The 22310-nt window shown below is 57.5% G+C and overlaps 2 protein-coding genes across 2 annotated transcripts in view; both read right to left on the reverse strand.

Annotated features, from left to right (window-relative positions):
* Positions 1–7411: 7411 nt before the first annotated feature.
* On the reverse strand, positions 7412–13912 carry CHMP6 (charged multivesicular body protein 6). The gene is made up of 8 exons (XM_059485976.1): positions 13817–13912; positions 13185–13294; positions 12428–12515; positions 11353–11439; positions 11199–11264; positions 11041–11121; positions 10704–10758; positions 7412–9536 (listed from the first exon to the last, which is right to left on the reverse strand). The coding sequence occupies exons 1-8, from the start codon at positions 13877–13879 to the stop codon at positions 9484–9486; spliced, it is 603 nt and encodes a 200-aa protein (XP_059341959.1). The 5' UTR covers positions 13880–13912; the 3' UTR covers positions 7412–9483.
* A 1100-nt stretch (positions 13913–15012) lies between these two features.
* Positions 15013–22310, reverse strand: part of RPTOR (regulatory associated protein of MTOR complex 1) — a 101842-nt gene continuing 94544 nt past the window's right edge. Inside the window, exons 32-35 of the mRNA XM_059485972.1 lie at positions 21183–21269; positions 19314–19430; positions 18945–19074; positions 15013–17742 (exon numbers count right to left, since the gene is read on the reverse strand). Coding sequence (XP_059341955.1) covers positions 17674–17742; positions 18945–19074; positions 19314–19430; positions 21183–21269 — 403 coding nt within the window. The 3' untranslated portion in view covers positions 15013–17673. The remainder of the gene's footprint in view (positions 17743–18944; positions 19075–19313; positions 19431–21182; positions 21270–22310) is intronic.

Genomic DNA, 22310 nt, shown 5'->3' on the forward strand with positions numbered 1-22310 from the left:
ACACCACGGCAGGCTGGGAACAGCAGTGGGACGAGCAGGAGCAGCGCCGGGGCTGGCAGGGGCCCATCCGTCCATCCATCCATCCCCCATCCGTCCGTCCATCCATCCATCCGTCCATCCATCCATCCATCCATCCATCATCCATCATCCATCCATCCATCCATCCATCCATCCATCATCCATCCATCCATCCATCCATCCATCATCCATCATCCATCCATCCATCCATCCATCCATCCATCATCCATCATCCATCCATCCATCCATCCATCCATCCATCCATCCATCATCCATCATCCACCCATCCATCATCCATCCATCTATCCATCATCCATCCATCCGTCCGTCCGTCCATCCATCATCCATCCATCCATCCATCCATCCATCCATCCATCCATCGTCCATCCATCATCCATCCATCCATCCATCCATCCATCATCCATCATCCATCCATCCATCCATCCATCCATCCATCCATCCATCATCCATCCATCCATCCATCCATCCATCCATCCATCGTCCATCCATCCATCCATCCATCCATCCATCCATCCATCCATCCACCCATCCATCATCCATCCATCCATCCATCCATCCATCCATCCATCCATCCATCCATCGTCCGTCCATCCATCCATCGTCCGTCCATCCATCCATCCATCCATCCATCCATCCATCGTCCGTCCATCCATCCATCCATCCATCCGTCCCTCCCAGCAGCACCGGCCACCTCCAGCCCCGGGTGGAGCGGGGTTGCTGTGGCAACAATCACTTATGTAATCCACCCCGCTCGGCTGCAGGTGTGGGGAGGAAATTGTGCTATTTTCGAAGTTTCATTAGGTTCCTTCTTAATTACCAGCGTGGCACCGTGCCAGCGCTCCCAGACGGGGCAAGTGCCTGGCACAGGGACCGAGGGTGGGGATGGGACAGTGATGGCCGCGACAGTGGTGGCTGTGACACTGACAACCAGGGCAGTGACAACCGATGGCAGCAGTCGCTGGAGCAGTGATGTCCGAGGCCAGTGACAACAGCTGCACAAAGGGACAGTTCCCTGTCTGTTCCCAGCCTGGGGACACTGTCCCTGCTCCCAAAATGCCACCCCGGTGCCTGCCAGGGAGGCACACGGCAGGGAGGTGCTGCAGGGCAGCATTACTGCCCAGGGAGGGGAATGTGGCACTGCAGGGTCACCGAGAGGTGCCACATCCTCAGCGACTTGAAAAGAAAGGAGAGAGGAGAAATAAAGGTGGGCTGGAATCCCTGGGGCATTTGAGAGGGATGTGGCACTGGCCAGCACAGAGAGGAGGAAGCAGAGGGGACAGTGCTGACTTTTGTCACAGTCCCCGAGGAAATGCTCGGAGTTTCCCAAGGAAGATCGAGCCCCAGCTGCTCCAGGTGGTCACTGGGTTCTCCTGGCACTGCCAGAGCAGGAGAGACCAGGCACGGAACAGGACCAGGATAAAAAGTCATCTCCATCTCCATCTCCATCCCCATCCCCATCCCCATCCCCATCCCCATCCCCATCCCCATCTCCTCTCCCACTCCTGCTGGCTCTGTGGCAGCCCCTGGTTCTCTCTTTTCAGGGTGTGCTGAGGGAAGGCTGAGCCCAGCCAGCCCCGGGTGCCCAGCACAGCCTGAGCAGGGCAGGTGTGTGCAGAGTGTCACCGTGCTAATGACATTCCCAGGAAATGCCTGTCCTGTGGCACTGGGCAGATGGCTTCTCCATTGGAGCCCTGACATCACTGTGAGCCCTCCCTGTGCTGTGTCAGGAAGTTTTTATTTCTAGAATAACCCAAACGTGATTTTTCTGACATCTGGGGGTCACTGGGGAGTCAGCCAGGTGCGTTTGAGCCAAACCAGCCCCTGTGAGCACAGGATGTGTTTTCCCTGAACACCTCCCTCAGTTCTGCCCCCTGCCCTCCTCAGGGGCCCCTCCTCAACCCCAGGCTGTGCCCCCATTCCTCTGGGGCACCTCATTGAGGAGCTGGGCCAGGAAACCCCACACAGCTCCAGGTCTTGGAGCATCCTCCCAAACTCACCTCTCCCATGCAGGGCAGTCATTGCTCACCAGGATTCCAGCAGGTGCCTCGAGCTGACAGCTGACAGGTTTAGGATAAATATTGGAATAAATTCTGCCCTGTGAAGGTGGGCAGGCCCTGGCACAGCTTTCCCAGAGGAGCTGTGGCTGCCCCATCCCTGGAAGTGCTCCAGGCCAGGCTGGACAGGGCTTGGAGCAGCCAGGGGTAGCAGAGTGTCCCATGAGCTTTAAGGTCCTCCCACCTGTGTGGGTTTGAACAGCCAGGTGTCTGCTGAGGAGGGCAGGAGCCTCCTGTGAAATGGCAAATGGAAACCCCCTTCTCTGAATTATAATAGTTTCATTTTGAAACTTAGGGGCTCTCAGGCAAAAATATGGAAGTAGGAACAACAGTTCTGTATTAGGAAAACTAAAATATAAATGCAATAGTACAGACAAATACAAACCACTGATAGGGAGAGAATACAACCTGTGTGTCCCAGCCCCATGCCAGGGGGGCTCAGCCCTCCTGCAGTGCCAGCTGTGGCTCTGCTGCAGCAGGGATCCTGCACAAGGGGGGAGTTTTCCTCTGCAGCTCCAGGGGAAGAGGCAGCTGCTCCTCTGGCAATGCAGGGGGCAAAGGCTGCTGGGGTGTCCCAAAGCTCAGATTGGATCCAGGGAGGAATGCTTGGCTCCTCCCCTGGGCGGAGCATCTCCCCATGGGATGCTGGGATTGGATCAGCCAGGCAGGGACACTCAGTGGCCATGGACAGAAGATAATTAATAATTAATGGCCCATTAACAGAAGATAGTTAATGATAAATGGCCATTAACAGAAGAGATCTCCTGGAGGGAGGACTGGCTGTGGAAAAGATAAAGAAAACTGCCCAATTAACAGAAGATAACTGCCCCACCTTTAACAGATGGTGATAGAATTCACACCCAGCTACACCTGAGACCCAGCCCAGCCCATTCCACGATCCTGTCACTGCTGGTGCTGGTGGGAGCTGCTCCCTGAGCCATCCAATGCTCAGACTCAGGAGAGTCTGGGTTGGAGCTATCCTGTGTGTGCCAGCAGCTCGCAGCAGTTAAATCCTGCTGAGCAAACCCAGCAAAGCCATTTACTGGGGATTAGCCAAGGATGAGCAACGCAGGCCCTTCTTCTGCAGGCTGGACCCAGCCATCCCAGCTCCCACCTCAGGCTTGGGCCAGTGGGGTGGGCTGATTGCACCCAGGGGAAACTGAGGCACGGCACAGAACCTGGCCTCTCATCATCCCAGGGCTCCCCTACTCCTGTTGGGAGCAGCAGCTGAGCAAACTCCCAGCAGTGCGAGTGCTGTGCCCAGGGATTTGGGGACAGTTCTGCTCCCCGGTGTGACACCCGTGTCACTCTGTGCCTCCGAGCACCTGGCCCTGCCCATGGCGAGGGTCAGAGGGACTGGGTGCCACCCCTGGGGACACTGGTGGCACCCCCAGAGGGACCCCAGCACCGTTCCCCATGGCTGTGGGCTGCAGGCAGCCGGGCAGGGCTGGGACACTCCTGGTGCCAGCAGCGTCCCCCTGGCCGAGGGGACAGCCCTGCCCCGTGTCCCCTGCGTGTCCCCCTGCCCTGGCAGGGCCGGAGCAGCCTCGGCTCTCCCCGGGGAGGGCAGGCTCAGGGAGGAGCCAGAGTGATGGAGGAAACACGGAGTGGGTGGGAGAACAAAGCAGTGTGGATGCTGTGCTGGGCCTGGGAAAATGGAGGGAGGGAAGGAGGGATACAGGAGGGAAGGAGGGATACAGGAGGGAATGAGGGGTGCAGGGAGGAATGAGGGGTGCAGGGAGGCTCTGGCTGCTGCACAAGGGCAAAGGGCAGCAAGGCTGGCACTGGCTGTGCCACATCCCTGCTGCCATCCCTGGGGGCTCCACAGCACACCCAGCCATGCCATGGCCCTGGGGCTGGGGGAGCAGGGCACTGTGCTCTGGGGGAGCCCCAAAACGCACCAGGACCCCCTCACTGTCCCTCCTCACCTGCCCCAGCTGCTGTTCCACGAGTGAGTAATGCTGAATTACAGCGCTAAGGAGCTCTCTGGGGATCCTGCCGAATAGCAGGAATAGTTTATGCGATTTGCATAATTGGTATGATGGGATTTGGCATCACGTTGCTGAGCTCGGGGACGCGTCCGGGGCAGAGCCGAGGTGCTGCTGGGGGCTCTGGGCAAACTGGGGGGCTCTGGGCACCTTGGGGGGCTCTGGGCACCTCTGGGGCCGCCTCCCCCTGCCCAGCCCTGCCTGTGACCATGCAGTCACAGAGAGGTGGCAGAAGGGACAGGTTCAGGTCGCGCTGCCATCCCCTGCCCGTGTCCCCCCTTGTGCCCCTCAAGCTGGCACTGGGCTGGTCACAGCCCCACAGCCCTTCGGGCACGTTTGCTGTCCCACGGGCACTCCTGAGGGCTGTGCCTGCCCATCCCAGCTCGGGGAGCAGCCCAAAGCTGCATCTCAGGCCTGAAAGCCACGGTGCTGAATTCCCCAGCTCCTGTTCCAGCCCCAAGGCCAAACCCAGCTCCCTGCTCGGCATCTCCAGCGGCTCCTCCTGCCTCAGACACAGCCCAGCCCTGGCACTGCTCTGCTCTCGTTTCCTCTCCTGCTAATTAACGAGGGAGCCAGCCCCGGAGCAGCCTGGCACGGCTCTGCTGGGCTGCCCCAGTGACAGCCATGGCAGGGGACACGGGATGGGGACACGGACACAGGCTGGGGACACAGGCTGGGGACATGGACACGGGATGGGGACACGGACACAGGCTGGGGACATGGACATGGACACGGGCAGGGGACACCCATCACGTGGCAGCGCTGGCCCTTGGGGACACCCGGCGTGGCCACGGCTTCACCCACGACTTGAGGAGCCACATTCCACAGCAGGGCAGGGCAGGGCAGCAAAAATGGTGACACTGACACGGGGACAATGCCACCTCCCAGTGCTCCTCCCACCCATTGCCATGGTCCTGTGTCCCCCAGGAGGAGAATTCTGGCTCCTGCATCAGCGCAGGCCCTGCTGAGGCTTTTCAGCCCTCCCGAGGCATCTCAGCCCTGCTCAGGCATCTCAGCTCCAGCCCTGCCGAGGCACCTCAGCCCTGCCAAGCAGTGGCAGCTCCCGTCTGGCACCAGGAGCCAGCAAAGGTCACATTCCCGGCCATGGGGACAGACCTGCTTTGTTCCCAGCGCTGCTCTAATTAGGAAATTACGCTGATTTTTTTTTTTTTTTTTCCCCACAGTAGAACTATCAAAACTTGGGCTTGTTCCCTGCCAAAGCCTCCTCTCCTCTGCTGGTGACTCAGCGTGACACCAGGGCACTGGAAACACGGCACAGGGAGAGGGAGGGAGCCAGGGGTGGCACTGCAGGGGTTGGGGTTTGGGTGCAGAACGCAGCACCCCAGCAGTGCCCCCACGTGTGGGAAGCACCTGAACCCCCCACAGGGCAGGGCAGGCTCAGGGTGTGGGTAATGAAGAGGAGGAGGAGGAGGAGGAGGAGGATGAAAGATCCACAGAACTGTGCCTGGTTCTGAGTCAGGGTTTGCCAGGAGGGTGGGGGACAAGGGACACTGTGAGCTCATTCCCCTGGGGGGGAGCTGAGGGGGGACAGGGAGAGCCCCCAGGCCTCTGAGCCCCTGGTGCCAAAGAGCAGCAGGATCCAGAGGAGAGGATCTGACACCTCTGGGGTTCTCAGCTCTGTTTTGTTTTTCCTTGGGTGTTCCAGCAAACACCAGAGGCAGCAGAGCATGGCAGCGTGTCAGGGGTGCCGCTGTTTTGGGGGATGCAGCTGTTCTGGGGCAGTGCAGCTGTTTTGGGGGTACAGCTGTTCTGGGGCAGTGCAGCTGTTCTGGGGTGTGCTGGCAGCGCTGCCATCCAGCTGTGTTGGCATAGAAACTGCCAGGGCTCTGCCACCACCTCCCGTTACACAATTTTACACAATTCCCTCCAAGCCCCGGGAAGAGGCTGCTGAGGAGGGGAGGCAGCTCCAGGCCTGTGCCCCAAACCAGGCTCGTGCCAGCTGCCCGTGGGCACACGGAGGGGTGGGGGTGGCTGGGGAGGGCCCGGCAGAGCCCCAGGGAGCAGGGCTGGTGCCCAGCTGGACAGCAGGGAATAGGAGTCTATTTAAAGGCACTGCTGCTTGCATAAGGCTGGCTGGAATTCCTGCCCCGTCTCAGACCTCACTGGGGTGTGGGATGAAGGCTCTGCAGGCAGATCCCATGGGATGGGGCAGGGTCCCCATGGAACAGGGACTGTCCCTGAGGGGGGAGCAGGGAATGGGCAGCAGCATCGCCCAGCAGAGCTCCTCGTTTCCCCTTCCCCTGCATGGCAATCCCACAGTGCTGGGAATGGCACCGAGATCCAGGAGGAGTGGCTGTTCCTGGGAATGCTGCTGGAATTCTCTGGCACTGCCACATTCCCTGTCACTGTCACTGTGCTGTGCCTGCCCTGGGCTTGTCCAGTGACCAGAAGCTCCCCAGAGGTGCCAGGGCCATGCCAGGGCTGTGCCAGGGCCGTGCTAGGGCCGGGGGCTCCAGGGAGGGCTCAGCCGAGGCAGGAGCTGAGGTTGGTTCCTCCTCTCCAGGGTTTAATTACCCACGAGCAGCGCTGCCCCCACGCTCCCCTCGCTCAACATCTGGCCAAGTCAAACACAGCTGGAAGAGCTCTGTGTGCAGACCCCCGGGGACAGCTGGCTCTCACCCCGCTGCCACGGCTGAGGGGCACGGGCAGTGCTGATTAAACACTCCAAACTCAACACAGGGCCTGGCAGGGGGCGCTGGGGGCATCCCGGGGCTCCCTGCAGCAGGAGAGATGGAAATGCAGAGTAACGAGGGAGCAGCTGCTGCCCAAGCACGGCCACAGGCTCAGGAACAGCCCAGCTGGGGCCTCACCTGCACTGGGGAGAGCGTGGGGGTCCCCAGCCCCTGTGCCCACCGCAGACAGGGACAGTCACACACAGGGGCAGGGGATGGACAACTCCACAGGGATGGAAGCACAAAGTCCTACAGAGGGAGCTGAAATGGGATGGGACAGTTTGGTCCCCCAGGAGGGAGGCACACGTCCATGTGAGCCCTGAGTCTGGGCACGGAGTGCTCGTGGAACAGTTTGACAATTCCAGAGTAATTCTTACAAATCCCTGATTTGGCCTTGCTGTAAACCCAGTGCAGAGGCTCTCAAAAATCCCATCCACACCAGGGCTGTGCCAGGACTGTCCCAGCACTGTCACCTCCCGGGGCCATCCAGGCAAACAGGGCCAAGCAGGGCTGTTTGTGTCACACACGGAGCCTGCTCCGAAATCCCCTGCCCACATCTCTCCCAGGAGCAGGGAGGAGCGAGGCAGCTCCTGCTCATCCGCGACACTCCCTGTGCAAACACGAGGCTGGAGAGGAGTCACTGGAGCCACTGGAGCCAGTTTATTGTCACAGCACAGCCCAGAGGTCACAGCCCAACCTGGCCCCTCCTCCAGGAGACCCAGGAGCTGTGGGGAGGGCGATTGGCACAGCGAGCTGTGGCCAATCTGCTCCAAACCCTCCTGCTGGATCAGTAAATGGCCTCTCCACTGTGGCAACAAGCAATGGAGGGAGCTGCATTAACCCCTTCAGCACCAGCCCTGCTCCCTCCTCATACCCAGGAGGAGTGCAGCCACCAGGACCTGGCCCGGCCTTGGCACAGCATCCCTGGGAGGGCTGGATCCTCTCTGCTGCTGCCGCCAGGACATTCACCAGAGACAAAACCAGAGCAGAGGGAATGCAGCACACCCTCCTCAGGCCTCTCCCGTGGCCGTGCCAACCCCAGGGAACAGGGATTCCCCAAAGCACCAGCAGTGGAAGTAATGATCCCTGCAGGTGAAGCAGGGCCACCTTGGACAGCCCAGCACCCGCTGAAGGAGCCCTGGAGGAGAAGAATTTCTCCTGGCAGCAGGGCTCTGGTGAAGCCAAGGCTCTCTCTGCTGGGAACGGGCTGCGTTGCAGCTCAGCCGGGGCTGAGCAGAGAATGAACACCGGCAGCAGAGCAGGACCTGTCCTGTCCTGTCCTGGCAGGGCTGGCTGTCCCCACAGGGCTGGGGTGAGCAGGGACACGGCCCTGGGATCATCCAATGCAGCTCCAGAGGCTCTGCCAGCACCGTGCTGGTGTCAAACACAGGGCCAGGGGCTGCTATGGAACATTACTGAGGACACAGCGGTGGGAATGGGGTGGCTCCAAGGCACTCACTGCCTTGGGGACACACGAGGAGGATGAGGATGCCCTGGCCAGTCTGTGGAACATAACAGAGAGGACATGGAGAGCACAGCTCCACCCAGAGCTGCTGCTGGCCCAGCACCACGGGCAGCACCCCAGTCCCTGGGGTCACTTTTCGTCTAGCACCAGATCCCACAACCCCAATAACAGCCCCACAAAGTCTCCAAGGACCCTCCAGTCATTCTGCTGTCACAGAAACGCAGATAAAGGGCTGTGGCTTCAAGAACATCATAAATAAAGATCTGCAGTGTCCTGAAGAGCATCTGCAGGCTGGCAGGTGAGCTCGTTCCAAGAGCAGCCAGATCTGCCACCACCGGGCTGCCAGCAGCGTTCCAGAGCCTTCAGCATCCCCCGAGTCCTCAGAGGGTTGGGACTCCCTGCAGGGCTCCCAGGGCACTCTGGAGTGGTGATTCCTGCAGCTTCAGTGTCCACAGCAGCACAAGGAAACGTGTCCAGTCCCCGAGGAAATCAGCAGGAGCAGCAGAGTCTGTGGATCCATCACCCATCCTGAGGAATCCTGGCTCCTGATGGCTCCTGGCACTGGCAGGAGCTCCAGGCTGGCATTGGGGGAGATTTCTGCCACCCAGGGCTGCCCAGCTCCGTGCCCAGGGCTGAGCCCTGCCCGGCCCCTCAGCTCCCAGCAGGTCACAGCTGCTGCAGCAGGAGCAGGGCTGAGCACCCAGGCTGGGCCCAAAGCAAACCCCAGCCTGGGGCTGGTTCTGTGAGAGCCAGGGGGTCCAGCCCAGAGCTCCAGCACTGCCCAGGGGCAGCAGGACAGGGACAGGGCCAGCCCTGCACAGATGGACCCAGGACAGAGCAGGACAGAGGGACACGGACACCAGAGTGCTCCACAGGCTGCTGCTCACCCAGCCCATGGTCACTCTCATTTCCTGGGGTTTGGCCAGAGCAAAGGCAGACTGACCACCAGAATCAAACCTACAGAGAAAAATTTGGCTTTGGATGATTTGGAGTTGCTGTTTAATCCCGAGACAGCGCAGCTGAGTGAGTCTGGAGTTTAAGTTACAAAAAAAGAAAGCACTAGAAAATAATCTTGATACAAGAGCGATAATCAGCTGAGGTTCCCCACCCCGTGCAGGGAATCCTGCTCCACAATCCACCCAGCACAGCTGGGATGCTGCCAAGGCATTGCCTGCTCCCAGCACGCTCTGGGAGGGCAAACTGTCCAGGGGGAGGGTCTGGAGGGGGATCCCCAGCACTGGGAGTTAAGATGCTGCCACCAGCTCTGCCTTTGGCCTGTTCTTGATGGGTGACACTTCTGTGGAAGGAAAAGAAACTTGTTACAGAAGCAGGGAATGCAGATATCCTGCAGCCACCTCCTGAGGGGGATCCAGGGCTCAGAGTCCCCTGTGCACAGCACCTGGACTGAGAGAAATTGGTTATAAATAATCCCACATTCCCACGTGCAAATGCTCCTGTTTCACAGCACTGAAGAATTACAGACTCTCAGAGCATGCCCAGCCCAGGGACAGATCCTGGGCAGGAGGAGGAAGAGGAGGAGGAGGAAGAGGAGGAGCAGGAGCAGGGCCAGCCCTGCCCTCACCCCTGGGCTGTTTTGTTTGGCCTCAGTGCTGACATCTGAGCCCTGTTTAGGAGTAAACAAGCTCCAAGGAAACCAGCCCCATTCCCCTCATGCCAGATTGCTCCTGGGCAGATTCCACAGAGGGAAGTGGCTCCTTCCAGCTCCTCTTTGCACCAACAGGGAGGTCCAGCTCCTGTGAGCGACAGCTCAGGGCTCTGCTGTCCCAGGAGAAGTCTTCACTGAGTATGAGCTCCTCAGCACAGACACCTGATGAATCCCAGTGGGCTCCTTCCCTGCCAGGCAGGGCCACCAGGGCCTGTTTGGTGACTTTCTTAGTGAGCTCTCCCATTTCCCAGCTTCATTCCCACACAAATCCATCCACTGAGGCTTCAGATCGCTCAGGAACACTCAGGGACCGTCAGCTGTGAGCTCTGTCAACCCTGGAACTGTGGGACCCCAGTGATCCTCATCCAGCTGCTTCCACAGCACTGGGAAGGGAGGTGGGAAGAGCTCCAAGTCCTGCCAGGCCTCAGGGAAATGCAGGGGTGTGCAGGGTGACTCCAGCATCCACAAATACCCCGAGCTGCAGGATGGGCCTGGCCCAGGGCTGTGGGAGGAAGCCTTGGCTGGCTCAGGGAAGGAAGGATTCCTGATGGAGCTCCCGATGGAACGAGGTGTCTCAGGGCAGGAGGTGCCTCAGAGCCGGTGCAGGATGCGACAGGGACAGCAGTGTCACCCAGGGAGCTGCCCAAGGCAATGCCAGATGCTGATGGGACAGCGAGTGCAGCCTGGGCTGCTCCTGCAGTGAGGGCTCAGCTGGGCCTGTCCCACCCCCCTTTCCCAACACACTGACACGGCAGGGACAGCAGCACCAGGAGCCACAGCTGTGCAAGGAGAACATACCTGGGATCTTCTCTGGGAGTGGCTCTGAAGGAACTTCTGGGAGCTCCAACTGTTCCTGTGAGGACATTACAGACAATGTGTCACACATGTCACAGCTGTGGGCAAGCATGGGGGGACAATGTCCCACATTCCCCCCAGACTGACCTCTGAGAGTAGCAAAAGGGGGGGACAATGTCCCACATTCCCCCCAGACTGACCTCTCATAGTAGCAAAAGGGGGGGACAATGTCCCACATTCCCCCCAGATGAGCTCTCAGAGTAGCAAAAAGGAACTTTAACTGCTGCTAAAAACAGCTTCCTGAAAACGGGGATTTTAACCACAGAAACATCAACCCCACCTGAGTAATGGCATTTAATTCTTCTAGAATGGCATCTTCATCCTCCTCAGTCAGGCTGCCAGCCAGGAGCTCGTCTATTTGCTGTGGGGACAGGGAAGGACATCAATCCCAGCCCAGCAGCTCTGAGCACAGGCTGCTCCCAGGCCCCCTGCACTCACCCTCTGGTACTCCACAGCATCCTGGGTCTCTCCTATTATCCTCTCCACCTCTTCTATGGACATCACCTGGAGGGCAGAGCCAGAATGCAGGTGAGGGAGGGCCCAGCAGGGAGGCAGCCCCAGCCAGCCCCCCCTGAAGTGCCCCAGCCTGCACCTGGTGCATTTTGTTCAGACACTCGTTGCCTATCTTCAGGCCCTCGATGACCTTCATCTCAATCTGGGTGAATTCAATGTCCTGGACCTGCAGTGGGGAGGAGAAAGGGAAGAGGAGCCTGTCACACCTTGGCATGGCATGGCATGGCACAGGCTGCCCTGTGAGCCCTGCAGGGATTAACAGATATGGTTTGATGGTGTTCACAGGGGTCTGAGGGTGAGGGAGGAGATGAGGATCTGACTCCATGTTTCAGAAGGCTTGATTTATTATTCCATGATATATTAAAACTATACTAAAGGAACAGAAGAAAGGGTTTAATCAGAAGGCTGGCTAAGAATAGAAAAAGAAGGAATGATAACAGCTGACTGTGATTGGCCATTAATTACAAACAACCCCATGAGACCAATCACAGACGCACCTGTTGCATTCCCCAGCAGCAGATAATCAATGTTTACATTTTGTTCCTGAGCCCTGTCAGCTTCTCAGGAGGAAACATCCCAAGGAAAGGATTTTCCATAAAAGATGTCTGTGACAGACATGGGGACGTGGCAGCTGGGGACAGAGGTGGCCCTGGCAGAGCTGGGCACTGACTGGGCTCAGGGGGCTCTTCCCACCTAAATGATGCCACGGCTGCCATTCTTGGGCACACACAGGCTGCCAGGAGGAATCAGGGGAGCCCTTCCAGCGCTGTCAGCGGCACCAGCAGCAGGAAACATCCACACCAGCAGGTCCAACAGCCCTTGAGGTGATTTCACTGGATTTTCCAGCTGCCAGCCCCAGCTGAGACCTCCCCAAACCCAAACACATGCAGCTCTGAAATGACAGGGCTGACACAAGGCAGGAAGGCCCAGTGCAGCCATCCCCCCTGTGAGTAACGTTTCGGCAATCTCCAGACCTCACATTTAGCAGGGCGCCTGCAGTTTTAAACACAGCACTCTGTGTCTCCAGGGAAAATCGTGGCTCACGCACAATTCTGGAGACATTTGCCCTTGGACAGAGGCTGGACCTCTGCCAGCTGCAATGGAATGGAATTCCAGGGGATCCCCACCCCAGGAGAGCCCCAGGGCTGGCTCACCATCCGCTCCAGGTTGCTGATCTGGTTCTCTGTTTTGTCCAGCAGCTGCTCCTGGTACCGTTTCTTCTTCAGCAGGAGCATGGCCTTCCTGAGGGACACAGAGGGAGGGGACACACAGAGCAGAGGGGTGAAGCAACTGGAGCCCAAAGGAGCCCACCACAGCCACGAATCTCCTTCTGGGCTTCTGCTAAAAGGGGACAACTTGTGTGCAGCTCGACGGGGCAGCCTGCAGCGGCTCCTGTGAGCAGCAAGGATGAGCAAACTGGGTATGGGGAATAAATCCTGCCCTGGGAGGATGGGCAGGCCCTGGCACAGGGGCACAGAGCAGCTCCTGGATCCCTGGCAGTGCCCAAGGCCAGGCTGGATGAGGATGGGAACACCCTGGGACAGGGGAAGGTGTCCCTGCTATGGCAGGCTGGCACTGGATGGGGTTTAATGTCCCTGCCATGGCAGGGTGGCACTGGATGGGGTTTAATGTCCCTGCTATGGCAGGGTGGCACTGGATGGGGTTTAATGTCCCTGCTATGGCAGGGTGGCACTGGGTGGGCTTTGAGGTCCCTCCCAACCCAAACCCTTCCACATCCCAATTCCCCCAGCAAAGCGGGAATGGGAATTAAAATATCGGGAAAGGGAATTAATGAAAATATCAGGAATGGGAATCAATGAAAATATCGGGCATGGGGATAAATGTCCCCTCCCGGTGTCACCCACCCCGGCGGTGGCACTGTCCCCCTGTCCCCCTGTCCCCGTCCCTCACTCTTTCTTGCCGTCCCGGAGCAGCTGCCGGGCCAGCGCCCGCTCCCGCTCCAGCCCCAGGCTCAGCCGCTTCTGGTACTGCCGGAGCTTGTCCCGCTGCTGCTTCAGTTGCTGCGGGACAGACGGACAGGGGACGGACAAGGGACGGACAGAGAGATGGACAAGGGGACGGACAGAGGGACAGACAAGAGACGGACAAGGGGACGGACAGAGGGACGGACAAGGGACGGACAGAGAGATGGACAAGGGGACGGACAAGGGACGGACAAGGGACGGACAAGGGACGGACAAGGGGACGGACAGAGGGACGGACAAGGGACGGACAGGGGTCACAGCTCAGCCCTGACAGCTCCACGCCCCCTCCAGCAGCGCCGCTCCCCTGCCCGGTCTGTCCCCACCGGGTCAGTGACAGCACCGGGGGTCGCTCAGCCCCAGCCGGTCCATCCCTCCGCATACCGGCACGGCCCGCTCCGTCCCGCTCTCCCCCCGTCCAGCAGCCCAGCCCGGCCCGCTCCGTCCCGCTCTCCCCCCGTTCAGCAGCCCGGCCCGGTCCGTCCCGCTCTCCCCCCATCCCCCGGCTTGTCCCGCTCTCCCCAGCCCGGCCCGGTCCATCCCGGTCCACCCCTCCCTCACCAGCACGGCCCGGTCCTGCTCCGTGACGCGGCTCCGCCGTTTCCGCCCGAACAGGTTCCCCATGGCCGCTCCTGCCCGGCCCGGCCCGGCCCGGCCCGGCCCGCCCCCGACGGCGGCCGCGAGGGGCCCGGCCCCGCACAACGCGCAGCGAGAGCGGCAGCGGCGGGAGCGAACCGCTGGGGGGCGCGCTGGGGACGGGAATACCGGGAATGGGAATTGTTAAAATAATATCGGGAATGGGGGTAAAAATATCGGGAATGGGAATTAACTAAAATAATACCGGGAATGGGAATTGTTAAAATAATATCGGGAATGGGGGTAAAAATATCGGGAATGGGAATTAACTAAAATAATACCGGGAATGGGAATTGTTAAAATAATATCGGGAATGGGGGTAAAAATATCGGGAATGGGAATTAACTAAAATAATACCGGGAATGGGAATTGTTAAAATAATATCGGGAATGGGGGTAAAAATATCGGGAATGGGAATTAACTAAAATAATACCGGGAATGGGAATTGTTAAAAAAATATCGGGAATAGGGGTAAAAATATCGGGAATGGGAATTAACTAAAATAATACCGGGAATGGGAATTGTTAAAATAATATCGGGAATAGGGGTAAAAATATTGGGAATGGAAATTAATTAAAATAATATCGGGAATGGGAATTAATTAAAATATCGGGAATGGGAATTATTAAAATATTGGGAATGGGAATAAAAATATCGGGAATGGGGATAAAAATACCGGGAATGAGGATTAAAAAAAAAAAAAAAAAAAAAAAAAAAAGAGGATAACAATACAGGGAGTGGGATGTAGGGAATAGGATCTTGGGGATCTATCATCTAGGGGATGGCAAGTATGGAGGAAGGCTGTAGGGATGGGATTACAGGGATAACACTGATTCATTCCCAAGTGATGGAATTGTTTGGGGTGGAAGAGACCCCGAGCCCATTGAGCCCATGGTGTCCCTGGCAGTGCCAGGATCCACAGATCCCTCGGGCCTCAGCCGGTGCCCAGAGCTGCACTGGCACCCTGGCACTGCCATTCCTGCTGCTGCACCAGGCTGGCACACACATCTGTCACCAACACCCCCCTGGCACCAGCCAGACCCTGAGCCCTGCACCCCAAATCCCACCTGGCTCCTCCCGGGCCTCCCCCGGCCCCACAGAAGGATCCTCACACCAGCAAGTGTTTCTGCATTTATTTTTTATTAACCATTTATTTGTCTGTAATCGGTTTTACTCTCACATTACAATCGTGTGGGGGTTTTTATATATTTTTTTTAAACTTTATTTTTGTAAAATAAATAGAGATAAGTGAACTTTTAAGGTAGGACGCTCTCCAGACCCTTGGTTAAACTCTGTGATCCCATGATTGAATCTCTGCATCAGACCTGTGGAAGCACAGCCCACACACGCTCAGGTAAAAGCCCAAAAATTCCTTAAAATTCCCCATCCTGGGCGTGGGGCTGCACCAGAGCCAGGCAGGAGCAGCAGCTCCCACTGCCAGGAATGTCCTGTTCCTTTCACAAACACACTGATACGAGTTAAAAATCCATTTTTTCTGAAGCTGTGAGTGTTAAGGGTTAGGTGAGATCCCAAACTCTGCTCCCACCCCCGCGGGCAGCCCGGGACGAGGCACAGCTCTGTTAGACCATAATTAACTCTGGGTAACTTACAGGGGGGGTTTTAGGTAGTTTTGGGGTTTAAAGCCTTTGATTGGTTATCCTGGGATGTGACCCCTGGCGGGGATGGCGCTCAGGGCACCCAAACTGTGCTTGGGGACCTCTCCAGGCAGAGCCCCCTGGGCCTGGGGGCACACAGGGGCACACAGGGGCACACACGGTGCCAGGGCCAGCAGCAGCACAGGGGGCACGGGGCAGGCATGGCCAGCAGGGACACAGGGCTCTGAGCCCTTCTCTCAATGCTTTCCCCCTGCACAGGGACAAAGGGTTCTGAGCCTTCCATCACTGCATTCCCCCTGCACAGCTGGCAGTTCAGAAGGTTTTGAGCCCTCCCTTCACTGCATTCCCCCTGCACAGCTGGCAGTTCAGAAGGTTTTGAGCCCTTCCTTCACTGCATTCTCCCTGCACAGTTGGCAGAAAGTTCTGAGCCCTTCCTTTCACTGCATCCCCTCAGTTCACTGACAGAAGGTTCTAAGCCTTCCCTCACTGCATTTCTCCTGCACAGCTGGCAGTTTGCTGGCAGTTCAGAGGGGTTCTGAGCCTTTCCTTCACTGCATTCCCTCAGTTCACTCACAGAAAATTCTGAGCCCTTCCCTCACTGCATCATCCCCTCTGCACACCTGGCAGCAAGTTCTGGGCCTTCCCTCACTGCGTCCCCCTCAGTCCACTCACAGAAGGTTCTGAGCCTTCTCTCACTGCGTTCCCCCTGCACACCTGGCAGTTCAGAGGGGTTCTGAGCCCTTCCCTCACTGCATCCCCTCAGTTCACTGACAGAGGGGTTCTGAGCCTTCCCTCACTGCATTTCTCCTGCACAGCTGGCAGTTCAGAGGGGTTCTGAGCCTTTCCTTCACTGCATCCCCTCAGTTCACTGACAGAGGGGTTCTGAGCCCTTCCTGCACAGGGACAGAGGGTTCTGAGCCCTTCCCTCACTGCATCCCCTCAGTTCACTGACAGAGGGGTTCTGAGCCCTTCCCTGACCCGGCTGGATCCTGCAGCTCCCGTGGCACTGCTGGGGGAACACTGGCAATTCCCTCAGTGAGTTCTGCCCCTCCGCAAGGAAACCTGTCCCCTGGCTGTGCTCTGCCTTCCCACACCACGCCCAGCCCCAGAAGGGATCCCAGGGCACAAAACATTCATTATTCCCACGTGAAAGGTGCAGAGATGGAGCAGGCCTTGCCTGGACAGCTGGGACGAGGGAGCTCGGAGCTGCCTTCCTCCTCCTCCTCCTCACCATTCTCCATGCTCAGGTGCTCCCATTCCTGTTCCCACAGGGCCAGGTGAGCCCCAGCCATGGTGTCCAGCTCCAGGTGCCCAGTCCTGGCATCTCCTGGTGCCCACAGCCCTGGGGAGCACACAGAGCCCAGGGTGGGCACGGTGGCTGTGCAGGTGGCACAGGGACAGTGGCAGCAGTGCCTCAGGTGCCCCCAGCTCCCCACGGGCACCCTGGGCCTGGTGGAAGCTGGTGACACCACTGATGTGCTCCAGGCTCGTTGGGATGTTGGAGATCTTCGCTCCTTTTCTGCCCTCCTCTTCCTCACATGCAGCTTTAGGGTGTGGGACATCCTGCCCTGCTCCGGCCACCTCCCTGAGCCCCCTCCTGCTGGACCCCTGCCTGCCCAGGCCACCAGGCCCCCTCTGTCCTTGCATTCTGTGAGAGCAGGGGCAGGCAGGGAGGAGGAGGAGGAGGAGGAGGAGGAGGCTCATGCTGCCCTGCCTCCCTGGCAGCTCATCCCACGCTGGGGTGGCTGCCCTGGCCCAGCAGTGGGTTTGGCACAGGGCTGGCAGCAGCTGGAGGGTCCCGTGGAGCTGCAGTGAGTCCTGACAGTCCTTGAAGAACCCACACTGCAGCCAAACAAGGAACAGAGACTAAAACGAGACCCTTCTCAAGGGCATTGCCTCATCCGAGTCCTCTGGAGCTCAGGAGCCGTGTTCTGACAGAGCAGCCAACCTCTGGAAACAAAAATAAATGTTCCTTTTCTGTAGCTTTGAGAGGATATAGCTGGGAAACAAAACAAAACAAAACCAGGAGATTGTCTCTTCCCCTTGTCAAACCCATCAGTAGCTAAGTCAGAAGAACAAATGTTCAAGTTATGGGGTGCAGCAGCAGCCAACACGAAACATTCAAGTCGATGATTTCTCTATGTACAGGAGCCCCCCCTGGGGCCGTCATCTGATCCTCTTCTCCACCGAGTACACCGAGATGTAGAAGTCATTGCTGCCGACGGCCAGGTGGGGCTGCGGGAGAGACGGACAGACGGACACGGTCAGCTGGCCCAGAGGGACACGGTCACAGCTGGGACAGAGGGACAGAGGGACACGGTCACAGCTGGGACAGAGGGACAGACGGACACGGTCACAGCTGGGACAGAGGGACAGAGGGACACGGTCACAGCTGGGACAGAGGGACAGACGGACACGGTCACAGCTGGGACAGAGGGACAGACGAAGAGCCCACAGTGACCTGCCCAGGACACCCATCCTGTGCTGGGTGCCACATCCCCACCCTGGGTGTGCTGGGGCACCTGCAGGGACGGGCACTGCAACCTCCCCGGGCAGTGCCAATGATCCCCTTTCCATGGGCAGTGCCAATGATCCCAACCCTCCCTGGGCAGTGCCAATGATCCCAACCCTCCCTGGGCAGTGCCAATGATCCCCTTTCCACGGGCAGTGCCAATGATCCCAACCCTCCCTGGGCAGTTCCCTGAGCCCCTTTCCATGGGGAAATCGCTCCTGGTGCCCACCCTGAGCTGCCCTGGCCCAGCCTGAGCTGCTCCCTCTCTTCCTGTCCCTGTTCCATGGGAGTGCAGCCCAACCTGGGGCTGTCCCCTCCTGTCAGGAGCTGTGCAGAGCCACAAGGTCTCCCCTGAGCCTCCTTTGCTCCAGGCTGAGCCCCTTCCCAGCTCCCTCAGCCCCTCCTGTGCTCCATTCCCTTCCCAGCTCCCTCCTGTGACTCACTCCAAGGTCCAGGTGTGAGCAGTGCCAGGCACAGGTGACAGTGACCCGGCTGCTCCACAGCTCTGCAGGAGTTATGGGCCCATTTCAGCCACAGGGAGAAATTATGGGCACTGTTAGTTGCCAACTGCCAACATAATTTTTCTAAATGATTGCAAATGTGCTCGTTAGGAGCCGTGGCTGGGCTGAAAATGAGAATTTCCTGCAGTGAGGGGACCTGGCCCCTCCGGACAGGGCTTTGCTTTGCTTGTTTAAAGAGCAAACTGCTCTTCCCTTTACATATTAAATATTTGTGAGCTGATCTGCGGGTTTCTAAAATAACTCTTGTTATTTAAATGGATTTTTTCCCATCCATTCGTTGTTTTCTCAGGTTTTCCAGCTCCCTCACCCCAGAGCTGCTGGAACCTGCAGGGCTGGGCTGGGACAGCTCCCCTCACCCCAGAGGGGTCCCTGTGCCACCCCCCATGGCAGCAGCAGGTACAGACCCAGTGAGGGTGGAAGGCCAGGCAGCTGATGGCTCCCACTCTCTGGCCCATGAAGCCATCGTAGTACTTGATGTTGTTGATGAGCTCCCCGTTGCCGTTGTAGATGGCAGTGAACTGGTTCATGGAGCCACTGGAAGGGAAGGGACACAACTGGAGTCACTGGGAGTGCTGGGAGGGGACAAAACTGCTGCTGCAGAACGGCTGAGCTGTGGGCCAGGCCATGTCCCCAAGTGGGACAGCATTGACTGCTGGCCAGAAGCACACTGGGCACCTGGGACAGGAAAACACAGCTCCCTCCCTGGGACCACCCTGGACCACCCCGGGCTCTCTCAGGGCTCCCCGAGCTGCAGGGCTGGCAGCAGCACTCACCAAGCAAACAGGTTGGCCTGGGGGTGGATGTCCAGGGCCGTGAGCCCCTTGACAATCTGCAGCACCTTCATGGACTCGGGCATGCGGGGGTCGAAGAAACGCACGTCCCCGTTGACACTGCAACACGCACGGAGACGGGATGGGACACAGCAACAGAGCCACCAGAGCCAGGCTGGGACACAGCAACAGAGACCCCCAGAGCCACCAGAGACCCCAGAGCCAGGCTGGACAGGGCCACAGAGACCCCAGAGCCCCAGGGCATGCAGCTGTGGGACTGCCCATGGGCCAAACCCTCCATGGGGCACTGGGACAGGGAACAGGCAGGGCTGGGTTCCACCAGGGCAGGATCTGATCCCACCCACAGCACGTTCTGTGCTGAGGGAACAGCTGGGAGTGACCCCAAACTGCCGATCCCACACTGCCGATCCCAAACTGATGATCAATCATTGCTGATCACAGTGCTGATCACACAGTGCTGATCTACACTGCTGATCCCAAATTCCTGATCCCTCACTGCTCATCCCACACTGATCCCTCACTGCTGATCCCAAATTCCTGTTTCCTCACCGCTGATCCCTCATTGCTGACCCCACACTGATGATCCCTCACTGATCCCACACTGCTGAGCAATCATTGCTGACCCCACACTGATCCCTCACTGCCTCTCTCAGTCCCAGCCCATTGCTGAGTGTGCCCTCCCTGCCCTGGCACACCCAGCACACCCAGCCCCAAATTCTTGCTGCTTTGCCCAGCAGGAAATTGCCTTGGGAAGCTGCAGGCAGAGGGGATGTGCTGGTGCCTCCTTTCACCCAGAAGTGTCTGGACACCAGGATCTCACCAGGTCCTGCCATTTTTCCCTGGGATTTTGCTGCCAGCTGAAGCAGGGGGAACTGGGAGGAACTGGGAGGAACTGGGAGGAGGCTCAGCCCCACAGCCTGAGCTCCTGTGACCTTTTGGAGCCCAGCATTCCCTCCCAGCCCTGCAGCCCCAGGAGCAGCTCCCAGGCTGGAAGGGCTCTGGGGAGAGGGCACTGCCAGCCCTGGGCACAGGGACTGACCCTGGAGCTGCTGCAGGAGCTTATGGAGAGGAAGATTAAAAACTCCAATATGGGAGCTCGACAAATCTGGCAGCTGCATCACATAATCCCCTGTTTGAAAATCTTAATACATTTTTGCTGGCCCATCCCCCTGCCTCAGGAATGTTCTGAAGCCCAGAAAATTATGTTTTGTTTCCATTTTCTAATCAAGAGAAACAGGCTCTTTGTGTGCAAACGGTGGCTTTGTGACAATAAATTCTGTTCTGCTGCTCCTTAATGGCCAAATCAGTACCTGCTGCTCTGGCTGCAGTATTTACCAGGCAGCAGGGATGGATTTAGGGAATTGCACAGGAATCCTGCCCAGGAATGTGCCTGCCTCATGCACCATTCACCTTGTTCTCTTTCCCAGATGTCCCCACGGAGGTGTTGGCAGCGAAGCCCCCTCACCATAAGATATTCACACCCAGCTCCTGCTCCCTCCCTTCCCCATCACACCCCTGGTGATTCCAGCCCCTGTTCACCCCCAAACCCCCCCAGCAGAGCCCCACATCCCTCCTGCCTCCCTCCACACAGTCTGGAGCAGGAGGTGATCACTGCAGCATGAGTCAGACCCCAGAGCTTCACCCTGCCAGCTGCTGGGCACCAGGGCCAGAACTGAGGGGAAAACCAAAGTGTGAGCGGGGCAAACAGCCCCAGGAGAAAACCAAAAAACCAAACTGTATGGCAAAGAGCCCCGGGAGAAATCCAAACTGTGAGGGTGGCAAAGAGCCCCAGGAGAAAACCAAAAAACCAAAGTGTGAGTGTGCAAAGAGCCCCAGGAGAGCTCCCTGTACCTGACACTCATGATGTTGCCCTCGGGGTGCTTCTGCAGGTAAGCCTTCACCACCCAGGCTGTGTGCTCACGGTACGTCATGACACGGCTGGGGACAAAGGGACACGTGAGAGGGGAGAGGGAAAAAAGGGGGAATGGGAAAAGGGAAAGGAAAAGGGGGAAGGGGAAAGGAAAAGGAAAAGGGGGAAGGGGAAAGGAAAAAGGGGAAAGGAAAAAGGGGAAAGGAAAAAGGGGAAAGGAAAAAGGGGGAAAGGAAAAAGGGGGAAAGGAAAAAGGGGGAAAGGAAAAAAGGGGGAAAGGAAAAAGGGGAAAGGAAGAGGAAGAGGAAGAGGAAGAGGAAGAGGAAGAGGAAGAGGGAGAGGAAGAGGAAGAGGAAAAGAAGAGGGGAAAGGAAAGGAAAGGAAAGGAAAGGAAAGGAAAGGAAAGGAAAGGAAAGGAAAGGAAAGGAAAGGAAAGGAAAGGAAAGGAAAGGAAAGGAAAGGAAAGGAAAGGAAAGGAAAGGAAAGGAAAGGAAAGGAAAGGAAAGGAAAGGAAAGGAAAGGAAAGGAAAGGAAAGGAAAGGAAAGGAAGAGGGGAAAGGAAAAAGGGGAAAGGAAATTTCAAGGAAAGGAAATGAAATTTCAAGGAAAGGAAAGGAAATTTCAAGGAAAGGAAATTTCAAGGAAATGAAACTTCAAGGAAAGGAAATTTCAAGGAAAGGAAATTTCAAGGAAAGGAAAGGAAATTTCAAGGAAATTTCAAGGAAAGGAAATTTCAAGTAAATTTCAAGGAAAGGAAATTTCAAGTAAATTTCAAGGAAAGGAAACTTCAAGGAAAGGAAAGGAAATTTCAAGGAAAGGAAACTTCAAGGAAAGGAAAGGAAATTTCAAGGAAAGGAAAGGAAATTTCAAGGAAAGGAAACTTCAAGGAAAGGAAAGGAAATTTCAAGGAAAGGAAACTTCAAGGAAAGGAAAGGAAATTTCAAGGAAAGGAAAGGAAATTTCAAGGAAAGGAAACTTCAAGGAAAGGAAACTTCAAGGAAAGGAAAGGAAACTTCAAGGAAAGGAAAGGAAATTTCAAGGAAAGGAAACTTCAAGGAAATTTCAAGGAAAGCAGAGGAGGCCGGGGAGGCCCCGGGCCCGGGCAGGAA

This window comes from Ammospiza nelsoni, chromosome 19 (assembly GCF_027579445.1).
Source record: "Ammospiza nelsoni isolate bAmmNel1 chromosome 19, bAmmNel1.pri, whole genome shotgun sequence".
NCBI classification, from domain to species: Eukaryota; Metazoa; Chordata; class Aves; order Passeriformes; family Passerellidae; genus Ammospiza; species Ammospiza nelsoni.